Genomic DNA, 18002 nt, shown 5'->3' with positions numbered 1-18002 from the left:
TCGGGCCGGCGCGGCGGGCGGCCGCGGGCGGCCGGACGCGGGGCGGCGGGAAGGAGCGCGGCCGCACTGAGGAAGGAGGCCTCTGCGGGAGTTCGGGACGATGCTCCGCTCGCCCCGCAGGCCGAGCCGGCCGGCCTCACCTTCCGGCCGACCCGGGGGGCTGGGGGAGCGCCAGGGGCACCCCTCCCCGCCCCGGCCCCGGGTCGGCGCTGTGGGCCGGCCGGCCGGCGCTAAGCGCCCAGGGGCGGCCGGGGTGCCGCGCGAGCGACAGGGCGCGACCGGCGGGGCGGGGCCCGCGATGCAAACGAGGGGGCGCGGCCAGCGGAGCGGTGGGGCGGCCGGGGCGGGGAGGAGGTGCCGAGCGCGGCCCCGCACGGACGAGGCGGGAGGCGCCGGGGCCGGGCCGGGTCGGGTCGGGCCGGGCCGAGCGGGGGCGGCCGGGAAGTGCGGGGGGCGGGGACCGTCGCCGGGCGGTAGGGAGCGGGACGGGGCGCGGCGGCAGCAGCAGTCATCCCGGCGCACAAGGCAACGGAGCGGGAACATGGCGAGCGTAGGAAACGGCACGGAGGAGAGCGGCGGCGGCGAGGAGGTAACCGGTGGACAGCCGGCGGGAGGGCTCCGGGCGGGCGGGCAGCGGTCGGTCATGCCCTGCCGGCGCGGCGGCGGGGGGAGGTGCGGGCGGGGACCCTGCTCCGCCGGCATCCCCATCGCCACCTGCCGCCGCGCCGGGGCCGGGCGGGCGGGCGGGCAGCCCCCTCCCCGCGGGTCAGGCCCGGCCGCCGGTGGGGCAAGGGGCCGCCGGGACTTGGGGAAAGTTTTCCCGGCGACGGGGTCGCGGGCAGCCCCTTTCCAGGCCCCCGCTGTGATTTTTCTCCCCTCATCCGCCTCGTCCTCTTCCCATTTTTTCTTTCACCCCAGCTCCGCGTCAGCGCCGCGCTGCTCCGTGCGAGTTCGCCGCGCCGCCTCTCCGGTGCGCGTTCCTGCCCGGCGGCGGGCGGCGCATCCCCCGCGCAGGGCAGTGGCAGCGCAGGGGCAGCGCAGCGCAGGTGTGCGGGCAGCACCGCTGCCTGCTGCGCGGGTGGTTCGGCGCGGCTGCGGCCGCGGGATTCGCTGCGTGGCCCGGGCCGGCCGGCCGGCAGGCGTTACTGCCGGGGTGGCCGGGGGGGCTGCGGCGCCTCGTCGTGGGCGCAGTGTGCGCCGTCCTGCCGCGGGAGGGCTGGGCAGTCCGTGTGCCCGGGAAGTGGAATCGGGCAGAACCGCACTTGATGTGAGGTGCGTTATAGGCTGGAGTTCGTAATTTCGCTGTTGCTTTGTTAAAGGTCTCTTAAACGGCCCAAGCACGAATTCCTTAAAGTGATCACCTGAACTTTTACGTTTCCTTTGTATCCTATTGGTACCGAAAGACGCGGTGGCAGAACTCGTTGACAGCACCCCTGGGAAGGCTGGTGATAGTAAGGGGTCTCCTAGACTAGCTTTGGAAAAAGGTACTACTGCAAAACTGGAGGCAGTTTTAACTGGATGGTGCTTTTGAACACAGTAGATTGCAGTCCTGGCATGCACATGTGGGAATATTGACTTGATTTCTGGCTGTGTAATCTAAAATGAACGAATTTAGCTTTGTGTACATTCAGCAGCTTCTTCAAAAGATTTGTAAGGCACGCCTGCAGCCAAACTTTGCTGAAGGCTTATGAATCATATGGTTACATCATAGTTGGGTTTTTGTTTTTTGTTGTTTTGTTTTCTTTTTTTAAACCATGTTGGGATGATTTTTGAAAACAGGGATGTAGTAAGTGCCCCGTTTCTGAAGTAAGGCAGTGTTTTATACAACAGGGCAACAGACAAATACACGTGTGGGACTTGGTATGAGGTGTAGTTCATTTGAGTCCTCATGTTTTGTATTTGGCAGTTGCAGAAGATGTTTCTGGAAGAGATGATAAAAACCAGCTTGTTCTTTTTCATGGTTGGAAGGTTGGGTTATATTGAGAAGTTTTATTTCGGAGCGTGCTATAGAAATTGCTGCTTCCTGAGGTTATGGTGTGGAGGCACAAGGGGAAGAGGATGTGAAATGCTTGAATTTTGCTGTATACTGAAGTGAATCAGTGCAAAATCATAGTGTGATCTCTGCAGAGCTGAGTTTTTTTGTTCAGATATAAAGAGTAGTACCAGTGAGAACAAGGTACTAAGAAGCTTGCTGTTTTCAGGAAGCAAGTAGTTGGAATTCACAGTTGTTACAACAGGTATTTAGCAACTTACAGCCCAGCTGCCCTGTGTGAACAATATGGAAGAATATTCTTCACTGAGTTTGCTATTGAGTGTCAGTGCTTTGTTAGAAAAAAAGAAGCTGCCATGCAAACAATTTGAAAGGTAGGCATAAAAGTACCTGAAAAAGGCTTAATTTAAGCAATAGACTGCAAAAAGTGCAAAGCTTTCTCCAATGAGCTCGAAAGACTTCGTGATCCTTGCAGAGACCTGTGCTTGATTTGCTGGAGTCTGAAACAGACCAGAATTATTAATGGAATGAGTGCTTGGATTTTTCCTGGTGAGATCCCAGAGTGCAGGAGGGGAGGGTGAACAGTAGCTTGATATTGGGGTGAGTCACTGCTTCTGTAACAGAAGTCTAGACCACTGTAAGCTGGGTTTGCCTATGGGTTTACCACATCTGTTTACTCAAGCTGGATGTGATTTCAGCACTTCATGCATGAGGTAGTTGGTTTTAAGTGTTTTAGGTGGGGTTTTTGTAAGTGTTAGCGGCGGTTATGGTGTTGGGGAACTGAAGCTGGGGAATGTTACTACTAGCTTTGCTCTTAAAGAGCTGTGTGCATCTAAATAACGTTTACATGAAGTATGGCAGATGGGAACTCTGCTTCCTGATTTTAAAAGTGTACATGCATAGTACTATATGAACATAGCTTTCAGCACATAATTTTGCTTTGCAGGGACTTGGGAATACTTATCCCTGAAGCTTTGAAGGACATGCTAAGCTAAACCTTGAAGTTGTTTCCTGCTTAACAGGATATTGACCAGGAAGAACCCTGCTTCCAAAGTCCAAGGTTAAGGTAGCAGGTAGCTGGCCCCTGCTGTAGTCCCTGATGAGTAAAATTTCTGGTTTTCCTTATACTTCTTTCAGCTCAAGGAAGTGTCAGATAGTTTGTTTGTTTATATTTAATTTTTTTACTGATTTATGCCTCATTGTCCTCCAGCTTGGCTTTCCAGTGGGCATGGTGAGGAAGTGGTGTGAAGTCTAAATAAGTGTTTGGGTTTTTCCCCTCAGCTAATACAGCGTGGTAGTCCAGTGTTTAGGCATGGTGTTTTGTTCTTTTTTTTTTTTTTAAAAAACAACAACAAAACCAAACACCAACAGAAGTTGGAAACCTAAGCCTAAGAGGCTCTATTATTGAGATGGTGTTAGGGGTATGCTCATCTGGGAAAACAAGTGGTTATTAAACTTGGGATTTTCCTGAGCAGTGTTGCTTCCTGGGTGTTAGTGTGTGTGGTCATCCTCTACTAGGAAGCAGTTTCCTAGGTGCTATGTGATCAGAGTGAAAGTGGCCATCTGTGGTGTGTCCAGTTGTGAACTCAAAATGTGAGGTGCCATTGGCACTTAAACCACTATATGACACTGAATTGACCTGCTAAAAGTACTCGTATTAGTAGGAACAGGTTGCAAATCTAGGACAGGTATGCTTAACTTTAATGGCAAAGGAGCACTTCCAGCAATTGCAGAGTCTTCAAGCAAAACTTTAAGCCCCCACTCCCTGCTGCCCTCCCCCCCACCCCGGTCTAAAGATTACTTAAAATAGTGGGCCAGATCTGCTTCACATTAAGTTCACTCTGTGCTGCCCTGGTTTTTCAAAGTCTTAAAGCCAGCTTAATTGGTTACTTGGGGATTCCCTATCCATTAAAAAAACCCCAGCGAACCCAACCTTGGCTTTTGTGCATGCGAGTGTTTTGGCCAGACAAAGGATCATGGTAAAGAAGTATCTAGATGCTAAAAAAAAATGCCTTGTTTGGCCACACTGAGCCAGACTAAGGATTATACACAGATCTGAAAGTGATTTGGTGCCCTTGCTGTGGTTGACTTCAGGGCTTGTATTAAGGACAGCTTGGTCAATTCAGCTAATCTGTGCCTCAGCTCTAAAGTAACATTAAGGAAAATTTAGGTAATGAAGACCCGATAATGTGTGCTGTATTCTCTTGAACCGCCCAAGCGGGGACAAACACTGTACAGGCTGGCTTTATCAGCCTGGACAGTTTATCTCCAGAACTAATTCCAAAATGAAACCAGCACTGTCTTTAACTCAAAAGCTGTTTAGTACTGGTTAGTACTCCAAGTACTCAAGCTTTTCATCCACTGCTGCAACAGCTGCTGCACTTGTAATCAAAGAACTTGCTGCTGGTATGCTTCTTCCCACCAGTAGTTTAATATAATAATGTACTTTAGAATAAATTACAGAAGTGTGCAGCACTGGCTGTTCTTGCTCTCTTGTTTAGGAGGATTCTTCACCAGTTTTGTTTGGTAATTCCAGCCTGGAAGAAGAGTTTCAGTGGTGAGAAATGGTGGTAGCTGCACTGCCCTGGAGACTTTGGCAAGCTGGAAACGGGCCACTATGATGCATTTTTCACCTGAAAAAGTGAAGAATATGTGGGAATACTGAGTTGGGAAGGGGTAGTAAGGGCAATTCCTGTCATGAAGGATGATTGTTTTAAAACATCCTAATCTAATTTGTTTGGTTTTGTCTCTCTAGAGAAGTAGATCTTGCCCAACTGGAGAATGTAATATTTGAACTTTTATTGGCTTATTCCGAAGGCTTGTGCTTTGGCATTTAGCTCATCTGTGTTTCCTGTTCCTGTTTTGGCCCCATCCTACTGTCAAAGTACATCTGCCTCTAAGATGATGGGCATGCTATTCCAGCAGCACAGATGAGAAAAGGACCATGGGAAAACTGAGTGTGACTACTAATTTCTTCTTTATTAAGTAACACTTTGTTGCTGTTTCTGCTTCTGAGGTTCTTTATTTTGAATAAAACTTTGTTTTACCCATGGGTGTACTTGTTGAGGTATTATTTTTCCATGCAACCACCTATTCAAGGTAAGATGTGTATTCTCAATTTTATATTACCTTATTTTCTGAGATACCTAATTTTTATTGTTCACTTTTTTCTATTTTTTATTTGCCTTTCTAGAGCTTGCTTCATACATCTGTTTGAGCCCCTTGGTTGTCTGTGACCAAATTTGAAAGCCAGGTAGACTGAGAAAAGAAAATGCGGCTTAAGTCTTTGTTGGTTTCCTGGAAGGGAAAAGGAAGTATATGTAACTGTTCCAATTAAACTTTCTTATTTTCTTATTTCATTACAATGATGAAACTAATTCACTTTAGTTAGTTAGTGTGCTGTTCCTCCTCACACTAAGGGATAAAAGGTACAGGGGATATGAAGAAAGGTGGAGTTACTGTGGAAAGCACCAGATGCCTCCTAGGGAGGCAGGGCTGACCGATAAACTTGTGAATTTGTCTGTTATGATTTGCTTTTACTTCTCTTTTCGATGTTTGGTTTTTTTATGTGTGGGGTTGTGTGAGGTGGTGATATTTATTTTGTATATAGATGGAAAAAAAGTAGAACAAAAACTAAGAGTCAATTTTTTTGTTTTTTTCCTTAAGGCTTTGGTTTTTCTTTGCATATGGAGAAGCTTCTATTCTGTTGTGGAAAGCAGCATCTAATATCTTTTGTGAAGTCTTTGCACTGAGCAGTGGAATTTACTGTCCTTATGGTTATAGCTGTCTTGGTAACTGTAGCTGAAAGCTTGCCATGCACTATATGGAAAGACAACTCTATTTCATGTGTAAACTTAAAGGGGTATAGATTCTTCTTGTAGTTACGGTAGATCTGTGTGAGAATTCTGACTTAGTGGAAGCATGTTTAGTTCTGCAAATGTATATTCTTCCCTTGTTGATATCTTGGTGCCAGTGTGTTTGCAACAAAACTCTAGACCTGATGGGCTTGTTGGAACTGCTGGAGGTCAATGACTTGTCTTGGGTAAGGGTTCCTGTTCTCACGGCAAAGAAGTTGCATGTTGAAAGAGAAAAGGAACACAATTGCTTCTTGGCAGACCATGGGTTATATAGCAGCATAGCCCAGGATGACTCAACGTATGAGTAGGTGATAAGCATGCATAGTCTTATGCCTCCTGTTTTGTTAAGTAAGTCTCCTATAGCTTACCTAACCAAAAGGACTTGCAATGACAAGGGAAATTTCAAATAAGTAATAGGGCTTTCTCTTCTTGCGTGGCACCGGCAGACAAGGTGGAGGTAAGATCATAGTTGCTGGGGGCAGGCTGGCAGGAGTACAGCCTGATAGACCACATCGATCTGGTGGGCAGTGGTTTTCACACATGCTGTTTCCTCTGGATTAATAGAAACAATATTATACTTGTAGGAGCAGACATGGTGGATCACTGCTCTCATTTTGAAAAGAGAGCAAAATCATGCAACTGAAGACCTGAGAACTGGCTTTCAGAGGTGGATCTCTGCTGCTGTTGATGTGTGTTCTGCTTAGAGCCTGGGCATGTCCAAGACCTTTGTGCTATAGGCGGTCAGAAATGTGAGAATTTGTGAGTGCTAAAAACTTCTTCTGCTTTTCTAAGTTCTCTGAGGCTCAAAAAAATGTTTCAGGTGAGTCAGTAGCAAATAAATATCATGGACCTGTGTACTTATTCCCAAACAGCAGGTGCTAAAAGTAAGATTTTCTTATCAAGCCGGTGAAAACCTGCCTGTCATCTTATTCTGTCTAGAGTAAGGAAGCAATGCTGCTACCACATAGTAACGCAGGATAGTCAATACCTCGGATCTTGTTAGCAGTGATACTTTTTGTTATGATGCAGTGAGTGTGTCATGTCTTTATTCCACTTCTCATGCATTTACTGTGCAATAGATTAGTAAATAAACTTTGCAAGCCAGTGTTCGGGTGTGCAGCATTGCTTTGATTTCTTCTTGTCTACAGGAGTCAGCATCGAGCGCACTCTTGCTATCCAGAAATCCTTTTGTTGGAGGATGTACAATGACAGTCTGTCATAAAAACAGAGGGTCTGGAAGAACCCTGTTTCTGAAGACAGTAATTTCTGTGTTTGGCACCAGCTGGCCGTACTGGTTTTTCTAGGAAGTGTGGTGTATAGTAGCTGAGTAGTAATACTTGGCTGTACCTAGTAGTAGGTGGCCAGAAGAAAGAAGAAATATTCACATTAGCTTTAGTTGAGGAAAGTGTGATTGTAAAGGTAGAATATGTCACACTGTCCTTTATTTTGACCAAGAAATTATGGACTAGGAAGATGTTTTATCTGGGTTCTCTACCTTAGCACTGTTGATAATGCAATGCAGTGGGGCAGCTAGCTAAACTTGTTCTCTGTGTTTTTGTGGTGTGTGTTTGTTTTTTTTTTCCTCCTTTTCTGCAAGCTTAGGAAGCTTCCAGGGCTGGAACAAATTACTTTTTTTCATTTAATATTTTCTTTTTTTTAAAGAAGTATGAATAGTAATTCACTGTTAAATGGCTACTCTAATGTCCTGAGGCAAAACCTGAGCTTGCCGTTGAAAATACGGCAGACATACAGAATTACCAGTTGTGGCTTTATTAAAGAGTCCTTTTTTTTTTTAATTTTTTTTTAAGGTGAAGCAAATTTGTGCAGATCTTTAGGGATTTTATAGCTTACCTGGCTAGTTGCTGCTGAAGAAACGTGTCAAAAACTGAAATATTCCACATTCTGTACAAAACTTTCCCACTTGAATTTGAGGAGATAATTTTTCATGGGAACAGTTACAAATAATGACTGAAAAGAGTCATAGTATGTGAGGTGAAGCTTCAGTGCTTCTTGACTTATTTTTTAATAAACTGTAGCATAACTGAAGGCTTTGTGATACACAGTTTGTTAGGGCCTTCCCGGCAAGGAAAATGTTTTGAAAAGGAATCCTATTAACTGCATTGAGGGGGAGCTGGAGTGAGTGTGTTTGATCCATTTTTATCTAAACACTAGATTATTATATCCTTAAATCTTTATCACATGTTAGTCATGTTGATTATAATGTTCTTTGTCAAGGGAAATGTGAAAAGCATGGCAACTAAACATTGGAGACAAAGCAGTTTAGATAAATTTAAGTGTGTGACTTGGACCAAAAGAAGAACTTTAATGTAAGACTCAGTGGCTTAAACGTAGTATTAAGGAGTATCTAAATCTGTGCCTTGTCCAGATGGAGAAATCTTAGCATGAAAAACACGCGCAGCTCTGGAAAATCCAGTTAAATGTATCTCCCTGTGTACTGCTACTTGACACCACTGAAGTAGCTGGCTCTGTTAAGCTGCGTTTTACTGAGCTTAAGAAAAGTCTCTTTAAAACCTTGAGAAAGAGAGATTCAGCAGCAGCTGAGTGTCTGTGTCTTTTAATGTAATTTGGATTAAAGAGCTATATATGGCTATAGCTCCCTCTATCAGTGGAAAATAAGTGGTAGCTCATGGCCAGTCACTTCTGGAAGATGCAATGGTTAGTCTGGCAAAGAGCTGCGACTTCAGCTAAATGTGAACTATGTAAATTCAAGTCATGCTGAGTAGAAGGGATCACACAAGTTGTGTGGCTAAGTTTCAGAGTGAATGTATTTCTCAGTAAGTGAACACCAAAGGACTGCTAAGGCCCAAGTGAAATAAATTATGGTGGGCTGTTTACAAGTCCATTTTGCTTGTTTGAATGGTGGGATTTTGATCTTTCATTTGAGTTAACTGATATGTTTGGAGTGGAATTGTAAAGTAAATGAAAGTTGTCCTGGCTTTGTACTTTTTTTGTGAACTGGAAACAGAAGCACAGTCTCATGCCAGTGTCACAAATCAGGTCCCAACGGACCTCCTGCAAGTCATGCTCTATATTTATTCTCTTGTTCTGCAGTTCAGAGTTCTACCATGGAGAACTCCTTGTAACTGCTTTCTGAATTGGCACTTGTGATTTTGTACACTGGAGTAGTTGAAAAGTGAGCTTGCAGATTTAAGTAGTGATGTGCCTGAGTGGAGAGAAGGGATATTCTTGCCTCTAAGGGAAAGTAGGCAAGTAGTTACTGGAGAGCTTTTATAGCTCTGTGTCCATGGTGCCTTGCTTTTGGGATTTCATGCTGAATCAACTAAGTTGTTCAGCTTACAGATGTGTCGTCAAAGGTAACTGCACTGGCACAACTGAAGGAGTAGGGGAAGAAAAGTGTGGGGACAAGGACTAGAGACTGGGTGGTAGGAAGGTGCTTGTATGCTTTCTCTGAATGGTTTTAAGAGTTGCAAGTGCGGGATGTAGTTTATGGTACTTTTAAACTAGTTTCTCTGCAAAAAGCAGTCTCCCTTGGCTAATGGGATTTGAGCAGTTGCCTTTAATTCTGTCAGTGAGTGCATGTCCGTGTGGTGCAGCAGAGAAGGGAACTCTCCTGACATCCCTCAAAGACCTCACTTTTCCAGTGTTGTTAACATTTTGGGTTCGTTTGAGTCGTGATTTTTATTTTTTGTTAAACCCACATAACTTCCCTGGTGTGTGTTGCTTTTTGTTTGTGGAAATCCTCTGCTGTTACAAGGACAGGTGGAGTGCGAGAAGGGGCAGCTGAAGTTAAGATTTTTGATGGCAGCCCAGGATACAGGGCTTGGTTTCTTAGTTGTCTCTGAAGCGTGTTCCTCTTGTCCTTGACTGAAGCTGAGCACAGAAGTTTTGTTTGGTCTGTTGTGTTTATTTTAGCTTTGGTCAGTGTTAGGGGTAGTAGAGCATGTGGTTTTACACTGGGAAGGTAAACTTTGTATGAGTTTTGTATCTGTGTAGATCATACCTTACAGTAGCAGTTGGTTTCTTTGGATGACATAGGTGAGTTCTGGAAACTACTAAACTTACATTTTAATAGTTGCAGAAAGTGGTCTAAATTGTATCTTTCTTACATAGAAATTTTACCCTTTGGTCAGTGTTTTTTGCACAGTCTGAAGAAGTAATTAAGAAATTATGTGAGATTTCAGAAAACTTTGCAACAGCCACCACAAATTAGAAAACTTTCTAGTATATGATGACTGTGGGCTATAGTGAAAATGGATATGGATACCAGGAACGGGCAGAGATCACTTGTGACATAAATAGTTCCCTGGCAGCCTAGAATAGTTGTCTGGCTGATACTTCTCTTTTCATAGTTTAAAAGAAGTAGTCTATGCCTTGTGTGACGAGTTTGGCTTTTCTGTTTTTGTGTCTGTGGGTGCTGACGGGAGGAAGTGGTGTGCAGAGGTTCTGTGCTTTAGATTGGACCCTGTGGTCATGTGGGCTTTCCTTTTGCGCAGCGTGAGTCATGACAGCCAGTTCACGGGACACTTGCTGCAGTGTGGGCTTGTTGTAAAGGAAGCAATGCTCTGGTTGCCTGTGAGTACACAATGCAAAGTGCCAAAAGAGGGCTATAACCTTTCGGGAAGAGGAGGAGGGAGTGTGTGTGCCTGAGCAGTTTCCTAGAGGCATTGACATTCTGTAACCTTGCATTTGGGGTAAAGTGACCCTTTGGGCAGAAGTGACAAATCTGGTAACAACTGTATATTTATTCTGTCCTTGTTGTTACACTCCAGCTAGAACTTCCAAAGGTTATAAATTCCTCATGACATCAGAAAGCTGTACAAGGAGTGTAGGGGATGTGGCAGGGGGTAACTGCACCTTTCTGTCAAGCTTTAATGTGTAGGTAAATGTTACAGCTTATATATGGGGAAACACATGCTGCTTTCAGTGCACCTGTGTAGTCTATTCAGTGTCTCTCTTCTGGATCCTGCAGCTGTCTTGCACTGCCTGAAGAAATACCATGCCCTGCTTGGGGATAGACTGGATGAAGAATTAAAGCAGGGGGAGCCTTGACTGAAGAAGGAAAGCTATAGACACATGACGCATTAACAAAACTTCGGGGGGACATTAATAGGTTAAGTGTAACTTTATGTTAATGAAATTTGAAGGCAGCTGTTACTTGTGAATCTTTGTTGTTTGTTTGTTTTTTTTTTTAATGTAAGGGTTATCCTCATAACTTCAGATGAGTGTTTTCTGTTTATGCTTGCCTGTAAGTAGCCTAGGAAGAACTAACACTCTAGCTTACTGCCTGGTTAAGTCAAGACCCGATTGTGCTTAGTGTAATTTAACATGACACTTGGTCTGAATGTGACGCTATATTTCTGTGTTAGGTCTTTGTCTGTCTGACTTGCATTCTGGTGGAAAGACCACAAACTCTCTAGAACACATTTACAAACTGGCTAGGAATTAGTTAGCTTCATTACTAGTATAAAGTTAAGTTTCAGTAGCCTTAAGATGATGCTTTTCTATTAATGAAAAAAATCTGATTGTTTCTAGGAGAGATGGAAGATGACCTGTGTCTGTTTTTCTCTGGACAAAAGTTATTGCTTCAATCCTGTATTACATACACTTCTAACTGTAGATAATGTTGCCTTCTAAAGCTCTGCTGCTCTGTTACTGCAGTTAGTACAAGGAGCAGAAGATACCCATAGAGACTTTCAAATTCTGTAATGAGATCAACGTTATCGTAAATAGGGTTGTGGGAATTGCTGTTACTGCAACAAGGCCTTCTTTTAAAGGAAATGAACCAGTTAATAAAAATCACTTAAGTTGCTTTTCACTATAAAATAGAACTTTGTGGTGCTAAATGTGTAACAACTGCTGTTGCATTCTGTACAGATGAGTAACCAGCTGTGTAGTCAAGAGGATCTTTTAATCTGAGGGAGGTTAATACCCAAGATGATCATATTAATGTCCCTTTCATATTTTCCCTTTTATTGATTAGTTATAGGCAAACCAGCAAACATAACTGGCCCTGAATCATCTTTAATATGTGGTCAACATGTTTTGTTCCCCAGCTTGAGGTCATCTCTGAAAAGTATTGGTATCAGCAGTTCCAAGGTGGTGTCTCTGTAATGAGATTTATTTAGGATTATTGATTACATTGTAATTGGTAAGCAATCTGGAACGCTGACAAAATAGCCCTTTAGGAAACTGTAATTTGTAAGAGTTTTGATGCTTTTGTCTGGATCCGTGTGTAGTAAGTGCATGGTGAACCTGTTGCATAATCAGCATATTTTTTTTTAGCAGCTTTAGGAATCTGTGGAAACAAGTAAGCATTGAGCATCTGTATTTGAAAATGCCTGGAAGAGTTCAGGACAACACAATGTGCTCTTCCTCTTAGCTGTTTATATTTTACCCTTTTTCTTTTACAGGGCGGTGGTTTCCACTGTCTGCTTCTTTCTTATGTTGAGTCAAGACTGACTCTCAATTTGTAATTGCAGCTTGACTTACACTTTACAGACTTTGTTTGATCCATCCTGATATGTGCAAGATTCTTCTTTTTTAAAAAATTACAAAATTATGTGATTGATTTATTTTGTTTTCAACATAGTACATTGCATTACCAAGTCAGGTATGTTGTGGGGTGAGGACAGAGAGACTAGAACTGAAGTTTTGCTGCTTCCTGCTAAAAGCTACCCATGCGTAACATTAACTTGATTGTGGTACTAAAGACCTCATCAAAGCTTGGAAACTGTTGTATGCTAACAGATCTTTGGAGAAGGGCTTGGGAAATTCAGTAAATGTATTTTAATCTCAACTGCAAATACCTCAGCACAGTTTTTTTTTCTAGAAAACCACCACCAAACACTGACAAATCTCTTAGTAACCACTTCTGTCAGTCCTGGGCATAACTCTTGTAATGATGAAAACATACTAGTAATTCTGATACACCTTTAAAATTTTATCTGATGACAAACTTATAGAAAGCACTGCTGCTCTACTTGCTTGCACTTTCATAGATGACTGTTTCTCTTCATGGTACAAGTACAGCTGATGATACACTTCAGAGACCTCACGTTCTGTTCAGATGTGCTATTGGTATGTCACAACACTAAGATAAAACTCCAAGTTTATTATTACTATTTAAAAATAAATTATTTGAATTCTGGTCTTGGTAGGTACCAAGCAACAATAATAGAACCTGTCCCTGAAGTACATGAATGCTCTAGCAACAGCACCCCTTACTTTGATTATGCAGTTGTTTTTTTACCGTGGATTGCAGTCTATCTGACTCGAGCAATTCTTATTTTCCTGGTGTTTTTTTTTAAAACCCATAAAGCACATTGTTGTGTGAATGAGATCAAGGAAGTCTGTGGAAGTATGACAACTGAAGTTGCATTTAAGTAAGATCTTTAGAAAGCCTCCTTGTATAAGCCATGCAATTCTCCATGGTAGGTAAGACACCTGTTGTCCTGAAAAAAATTACACCAGAAGAATTCCAAAGCCTACAGCCATGGTATCAATCATTATGCCATCAAAGTATAGCTGATACCCTTTCATCTAGTGAAAGTGATGGCATTTGTTTCTTAGCACTGGAATTGGGGAAAAAAATCAGTGACTGACCCTTTGTTATAAAACGGCCAGGTATTTTGGAAAGACTGGATTCAGTTCAGGATAACTCTTAAAGTTTCATGACTTTTACAAAACCAGAGACAAGATGGTTTGTGTTTTTGTTTTATTTTTTATTATTAGTTTTTTCCCCACAATTTATAGATTCTTTTGAATTTCCCACACTTGTTTATTATGAGATTGTGTCTGGCCTGTCAAGAGATAAGCACATTTCCACATTGCTTGAAGGGTAATTGCTGTTACTTCTCTTTTTTACGTTTTGTCTGATGGCTTAAAACCTTTGAAATGGTCTAGATTTATGATCCATTTTAGCATTAGAAATTTGTGTTTGCTACCTTTTTTTTTTTAACCTCCTGGTTCTTTAGCTCCCTATTTTTGAGCACTGGTTGGTTATAGTTTTTCGCTGTCTCTAATGTTGATCAGCGGGGTCAACAGCTCAGTTAAGTTGCAGCTAACGGTGCTCCCACTAAAAAGTACATATTTGATTGGGGGATGGGTTATTTCTTTGCCTTCTGTTCTGAATAAACCTGTTCTTGACATCTAAGGATTTCAGTTTTTTTAAGACTTAGTTTAGTAGCAAATACTTAGGCTTACTAATGAAGTTTATCAGGGCAAAAATAGAAGTTGTAGCACTGAAATAATGAAAGAAACACAAATGGAAAGTGTTTTTACTTGCCATGAAATAACCACTTTTGCCTGACTTATCAGTGGTCATGGTGGTAGCATATCTAATATGGAAGCAGGAAGCAGGTGAAATTAACTGTTCTTTCCATCCAAGGCCGTTTGCATGGAACAAGTGATTTAAGGAACTTCTTTTCTTTCTCATTGGCTTCTAGCTGGTTTTCCAGGAGAATCATTCTCAGCCAGCAAACAAAAAATTAGAGAGTTCGGCTGTTGTTGCTTTCAGGTCTACTATAGGTGGGTTTGTTTGTTGTGTTGTGTTTGGTTTTTTTAGTATCCCACAATATCATAATGCATAAGGTAACATAAATGAAAACTGTCAGGTTTTGCCTCATCATTTACATCAGGAACCTGACATGGGACTGAAGGTGGAAGATTAGATGAGACTGTTGAATAGATCTACCCTTGTGAAAGGGGAAGAATTGGGATCCTCCCAGCTCCAAAAAGAGCACAGATGTGTTACCTGGTGTTTGTGAAATGGATCTTCTGATCTTACAACAATGTTCTTCTTGCTTCCTAAAGGTAATGGGGTTTTTTTTGGTAGGTTGTGTTGACTCAAATGAGTCCAAGTGAGCCTCCTACCTCCTTGTGCAGTAGGATTGTATCTCTTAAAGAGATACCATATTTGTTAGCAGCAAACTATAGTGATCTTTAGTCTAGACTGAACTGAAGCTTCTGTGAAGGTTAGCCAGTCGTGGAAAGTTAAACTTCGTGAGAGATGGCTACTTCTGAGCTAGAATGGGTGAAATGTCACTAGCTGTGAAATATTAACTTTGCCAGAATTGATAAGACCAAGTTTTTTGTATTTGAGTCGTAGGGAGGCTAGTGACTTTAAAGTTGCTCGGGCCTTGGCTGCATGCAAGCAAGTTGAGAGAGTAAACATTTGTTCTGTTTCTGAGCACTGTTACTGTCTGAAAGAACCCCCAGCTTGTGTCTCTGAAACCTCTCGTGTCTTTACCTCTTCTATTGAATGAAAAAATTAACTGAAGAGTCTATTTGGAAGCTGATAGGAGTTTGCTAAATGTTTGTTGCTAATCCATATGACTGGAAGTAGGAAAGTCTTTACCAGCTTTGTGTTTCAACAGTGGTATCTTACCCATGTCCAGTGTCCTGGAAATTACAGATGTACCTAGTACTTATGCGCTATGGTTATCTGTCAGAAGAATTAAGTCTAGAAGAATGTAACAATTGTCTTACCAACTTCATAAGACTTTATAATAAATAGCATACTAAAGTTCTTTTTTATTTTAATGAGGTTTTATGTAATTCCAGTGAAACAATTCAGTGATGAAGTTTTTGTAAAAAGTTTAACTAGCTGGACACAAAGTTCTTATAAGACATGTCTGCTGCAAGAAGAATTAATTTGGTTGAGTAATCTTTCTTATGGCTAGAGAGGACCAGCTTACAGTGCCTTCCCTTACATGGTGTCTATTTTGAGAAGAGTGGTTGTGTATTGTTGCTACCTTCTCAGTCTTCTTAGTCACCTTCACGTTATTCTCAATCATTCTTGATACAGTATGAAAAGGAAGATGTATCCAGCCAAGTTGCATCTGTTTGTATCTATTTTTCAGTTTAGAATTGCTTCACAATTGGTTTTGTCCAATGAAGTTGATCAAGAATAGCAACATATGCCATCTCCTCAGAGATTTTTCCATGAGGAGTGTACTTTGGTGCATTTGTACGGGACTTTGAACTCCTGAATGAGCATGTGATTTATTTGTTTTCTGTGTTGGGATTTGTTTGTTTTCCTGATGCCGCTCAAACAAATACAAACCTGAGTGACACTCCTTTGGGCTCAGGGGTGTCTGAGGGTGTGTGTGTGAGATGGAGAGAAAAGATGGTCAACTAGTTTAAAAATTAAGAAAAAAAGCTTTATTACAGCAATGAAGTTCTATGCTGCTACCCGATTCCTCTGCCTCTTAGAAGTGCTCTTTGTGCAAAAATGACTGCAGGTCAAATAGCAGGAAGGTGCCAGTGTAAACAGTAAGAGAAACCACCTTGGTGTTCAGCCAACTTTAACTGAAACTGTACTCTTGCTTTTTATGTGCAAAATGTTGGATATTTCAGTCATGAGGGAGAGGTATCATTTAAAACAGCACAAGCTCAGCCAGTTGTGTTCAGAACAAGTGAGACTGATGTCAGTTTACTAAAGTGTGGCTGCCTTGTGCCCCATCTTTAAAAGTAGTTTCAGAAAAGCATTCATCTTGTTGCTCCCTCTGTGTATCCAATCTGACCCACAATGACTGACATTGCTGAATGCAATTCCTTCAGTTGATGTTCATGCTCAGTCCTGACCTGGTTTATACAGTGTGGCTACTATGCTGTTTAAGACTTGTCCAGCTTGCACACAGCTGAAAGCCAAGTAGGAATTGTCCACTTTATCAAGTGGGCAATTTGATTAGTTGCATTTCGTTATGGCAGGTAGTTCCATTACAAACATCTGTTCTCTGTTAAAAAAAAAAGGTGGATTTTCTTTAAAGACTATGTTTTCCTATGTCTTCTGATAATTCTGAGGTGACCCGCTGCATTGAAAGGCCACTGCTTTCCAGACTGTGATGGAGAAACCCTTGTTTTGTGGGTATTGACATCTGATTTTTTAGCTAAGTGACACTGAAGTTGGATTACTAACTGATCAGCAACTCGTTACTTAACCAAATTTCTAGCAAAGCTGGATTCTACTTTCCCAACTCCTGTTTTCTTTTTGGGATATGGAGGGGTTTATCTGACCAGGTCACTGACATTAGTAAAGTTCTTGAATGTGGCTACGTGGGTAAGATTTGAGTAACTAAGTGTGAACTACTGAGCTTGATCTTTGGCTTTTGACAGCTAAGGTTCTTCATCTGCCATGGAAAACATCTAGCAAAACACAGCTCCTCCAAAACAGCCACCAATCAGCCTACTCAGCTCTCTGGAAAACCACTGATAATTTATGCAAATATTCTTGAGAATGATTTTTAAAAAGCCAATGGGTTATATTTGCAGTTCAAACCAATGAGTTTGAAATAATACATAAGCACAAAAATATGTGCATTTTTTTCTTTTAGATAAATTAATCTTGTATTTTAGCTTTTATGTAAGAATTGGTTATACTGAGAACGGAAGTTGTGCATTTCAATTCGGTTCTTGCTGCCTCAAGGCTGTTTCTGTCTCTGGGAAGAGGAAATGGTTTTCCTCTTTTGTAACAGCTACATTGTCTCCTTCCCCTTTTGAACTCTGTGTTTTTCATGTGTTTCTAGGATACAAATCATTAAGACCAGGATCCAGTGTCACAGAGGCAAATAAAATGTGTGTAGGTAATGGAGAAGAAGGGTTTGGGAGTGCCTTCTTCCTCTACTCTCCCATGTTGTTTTGCTGCCAAGACAACATTGAAACACCTTTTCTGTCATATGTTTGGGGATTTTTGACAATAAGTGTTAAGACATAGTTTAATTCCCAGGTTACTTTTCTGTTCTGCTAGTTATATATATAGTTATATATATATAGTTATATATAATGTTATATATATGTTATATATGTTAATCTATATATATGTTATATATATAGATGTTATATATATATAGTTATATATAAAGTGGACTAATCTTTTCTGCAAGAAATGGCTATGTCAAGTCTAATGAATTGGTAACTAAAAGTTGCAATTTTTAAGCTCTTCATAGTAGAAAGTACTCGGTATTCTGAATAAGTATTAGGAAGTGAAAAGCATCTATGTTTGTGAAATGAAAAGAAATCTGAATGTTATTTTGCTCATCAGTGCTAATTCTTTACATGAATACTTCATTAATTAGCTCAAGATAAGTGGCATATTAGTTTCAGGGTTCTGCTGTACTGCTGAGAATTACATTCACTCTTAACACCTGGAAAAATACGCGGTCCTAGGTGATGTT

The 18002-nt window shown here is 42.0% G+C and overlaps 1 protein-coding gene across 8 annotated transcripts in view; it reads left to right on the top strand.

Moving 5' to 3' along the window:
* The first annotated feature begins 438 nt into the window (after nt 1–438).
* The window catches only part of TTC39B (tetratricopeptide repeat domain 39B), a 75181-nt gene continuing 57617 nt past the window's right edge, over nt 439–18002 (top strand). For 2 of the 8 annotated variants that reach the window (XM_027807867.2, XM_027807872.2), the window contains exons 1-2: nt 10605–10704; nt 10799–10939. Coding sequence is in view for 2 of the 8 variants with exons in the window: in XM_055698617.1 (XP_055554592.1) it covers nt 542–589 (48 nt within the window). In the remaining 6 variants the exon portion in view is untranslated. Of the gene's footprint in view, nt 590–10311; nt 10402–10604; nt 10709–10731; nt 10940–18002 lie in introns of those variants that run through there. The other 6 variants (XM_027807871.2, XM_027807870.2, XM_055698617.1 and 3 more) reach the window with 6 other exon arrangements.

Source organism: Falco cherrug, chromosome Z (genome assembly GCF_023634085.1).
Source record: "Falco cherrug isolate bFalChe1 chromosome Z, bFalChe1.pri, whole genome shotgun sequence".
Taxonomy (NCBI): domain Eukaryota; kingdom Metazoa; phylum Chordata; class Aves; order Falconiformes; family Falconidae; genus Falco; species Falco cherrug.
Note: the sequence above shows the minus strand (reverse complement) of the source record. Positions and strands in the feature narration are given on the sequence as shown.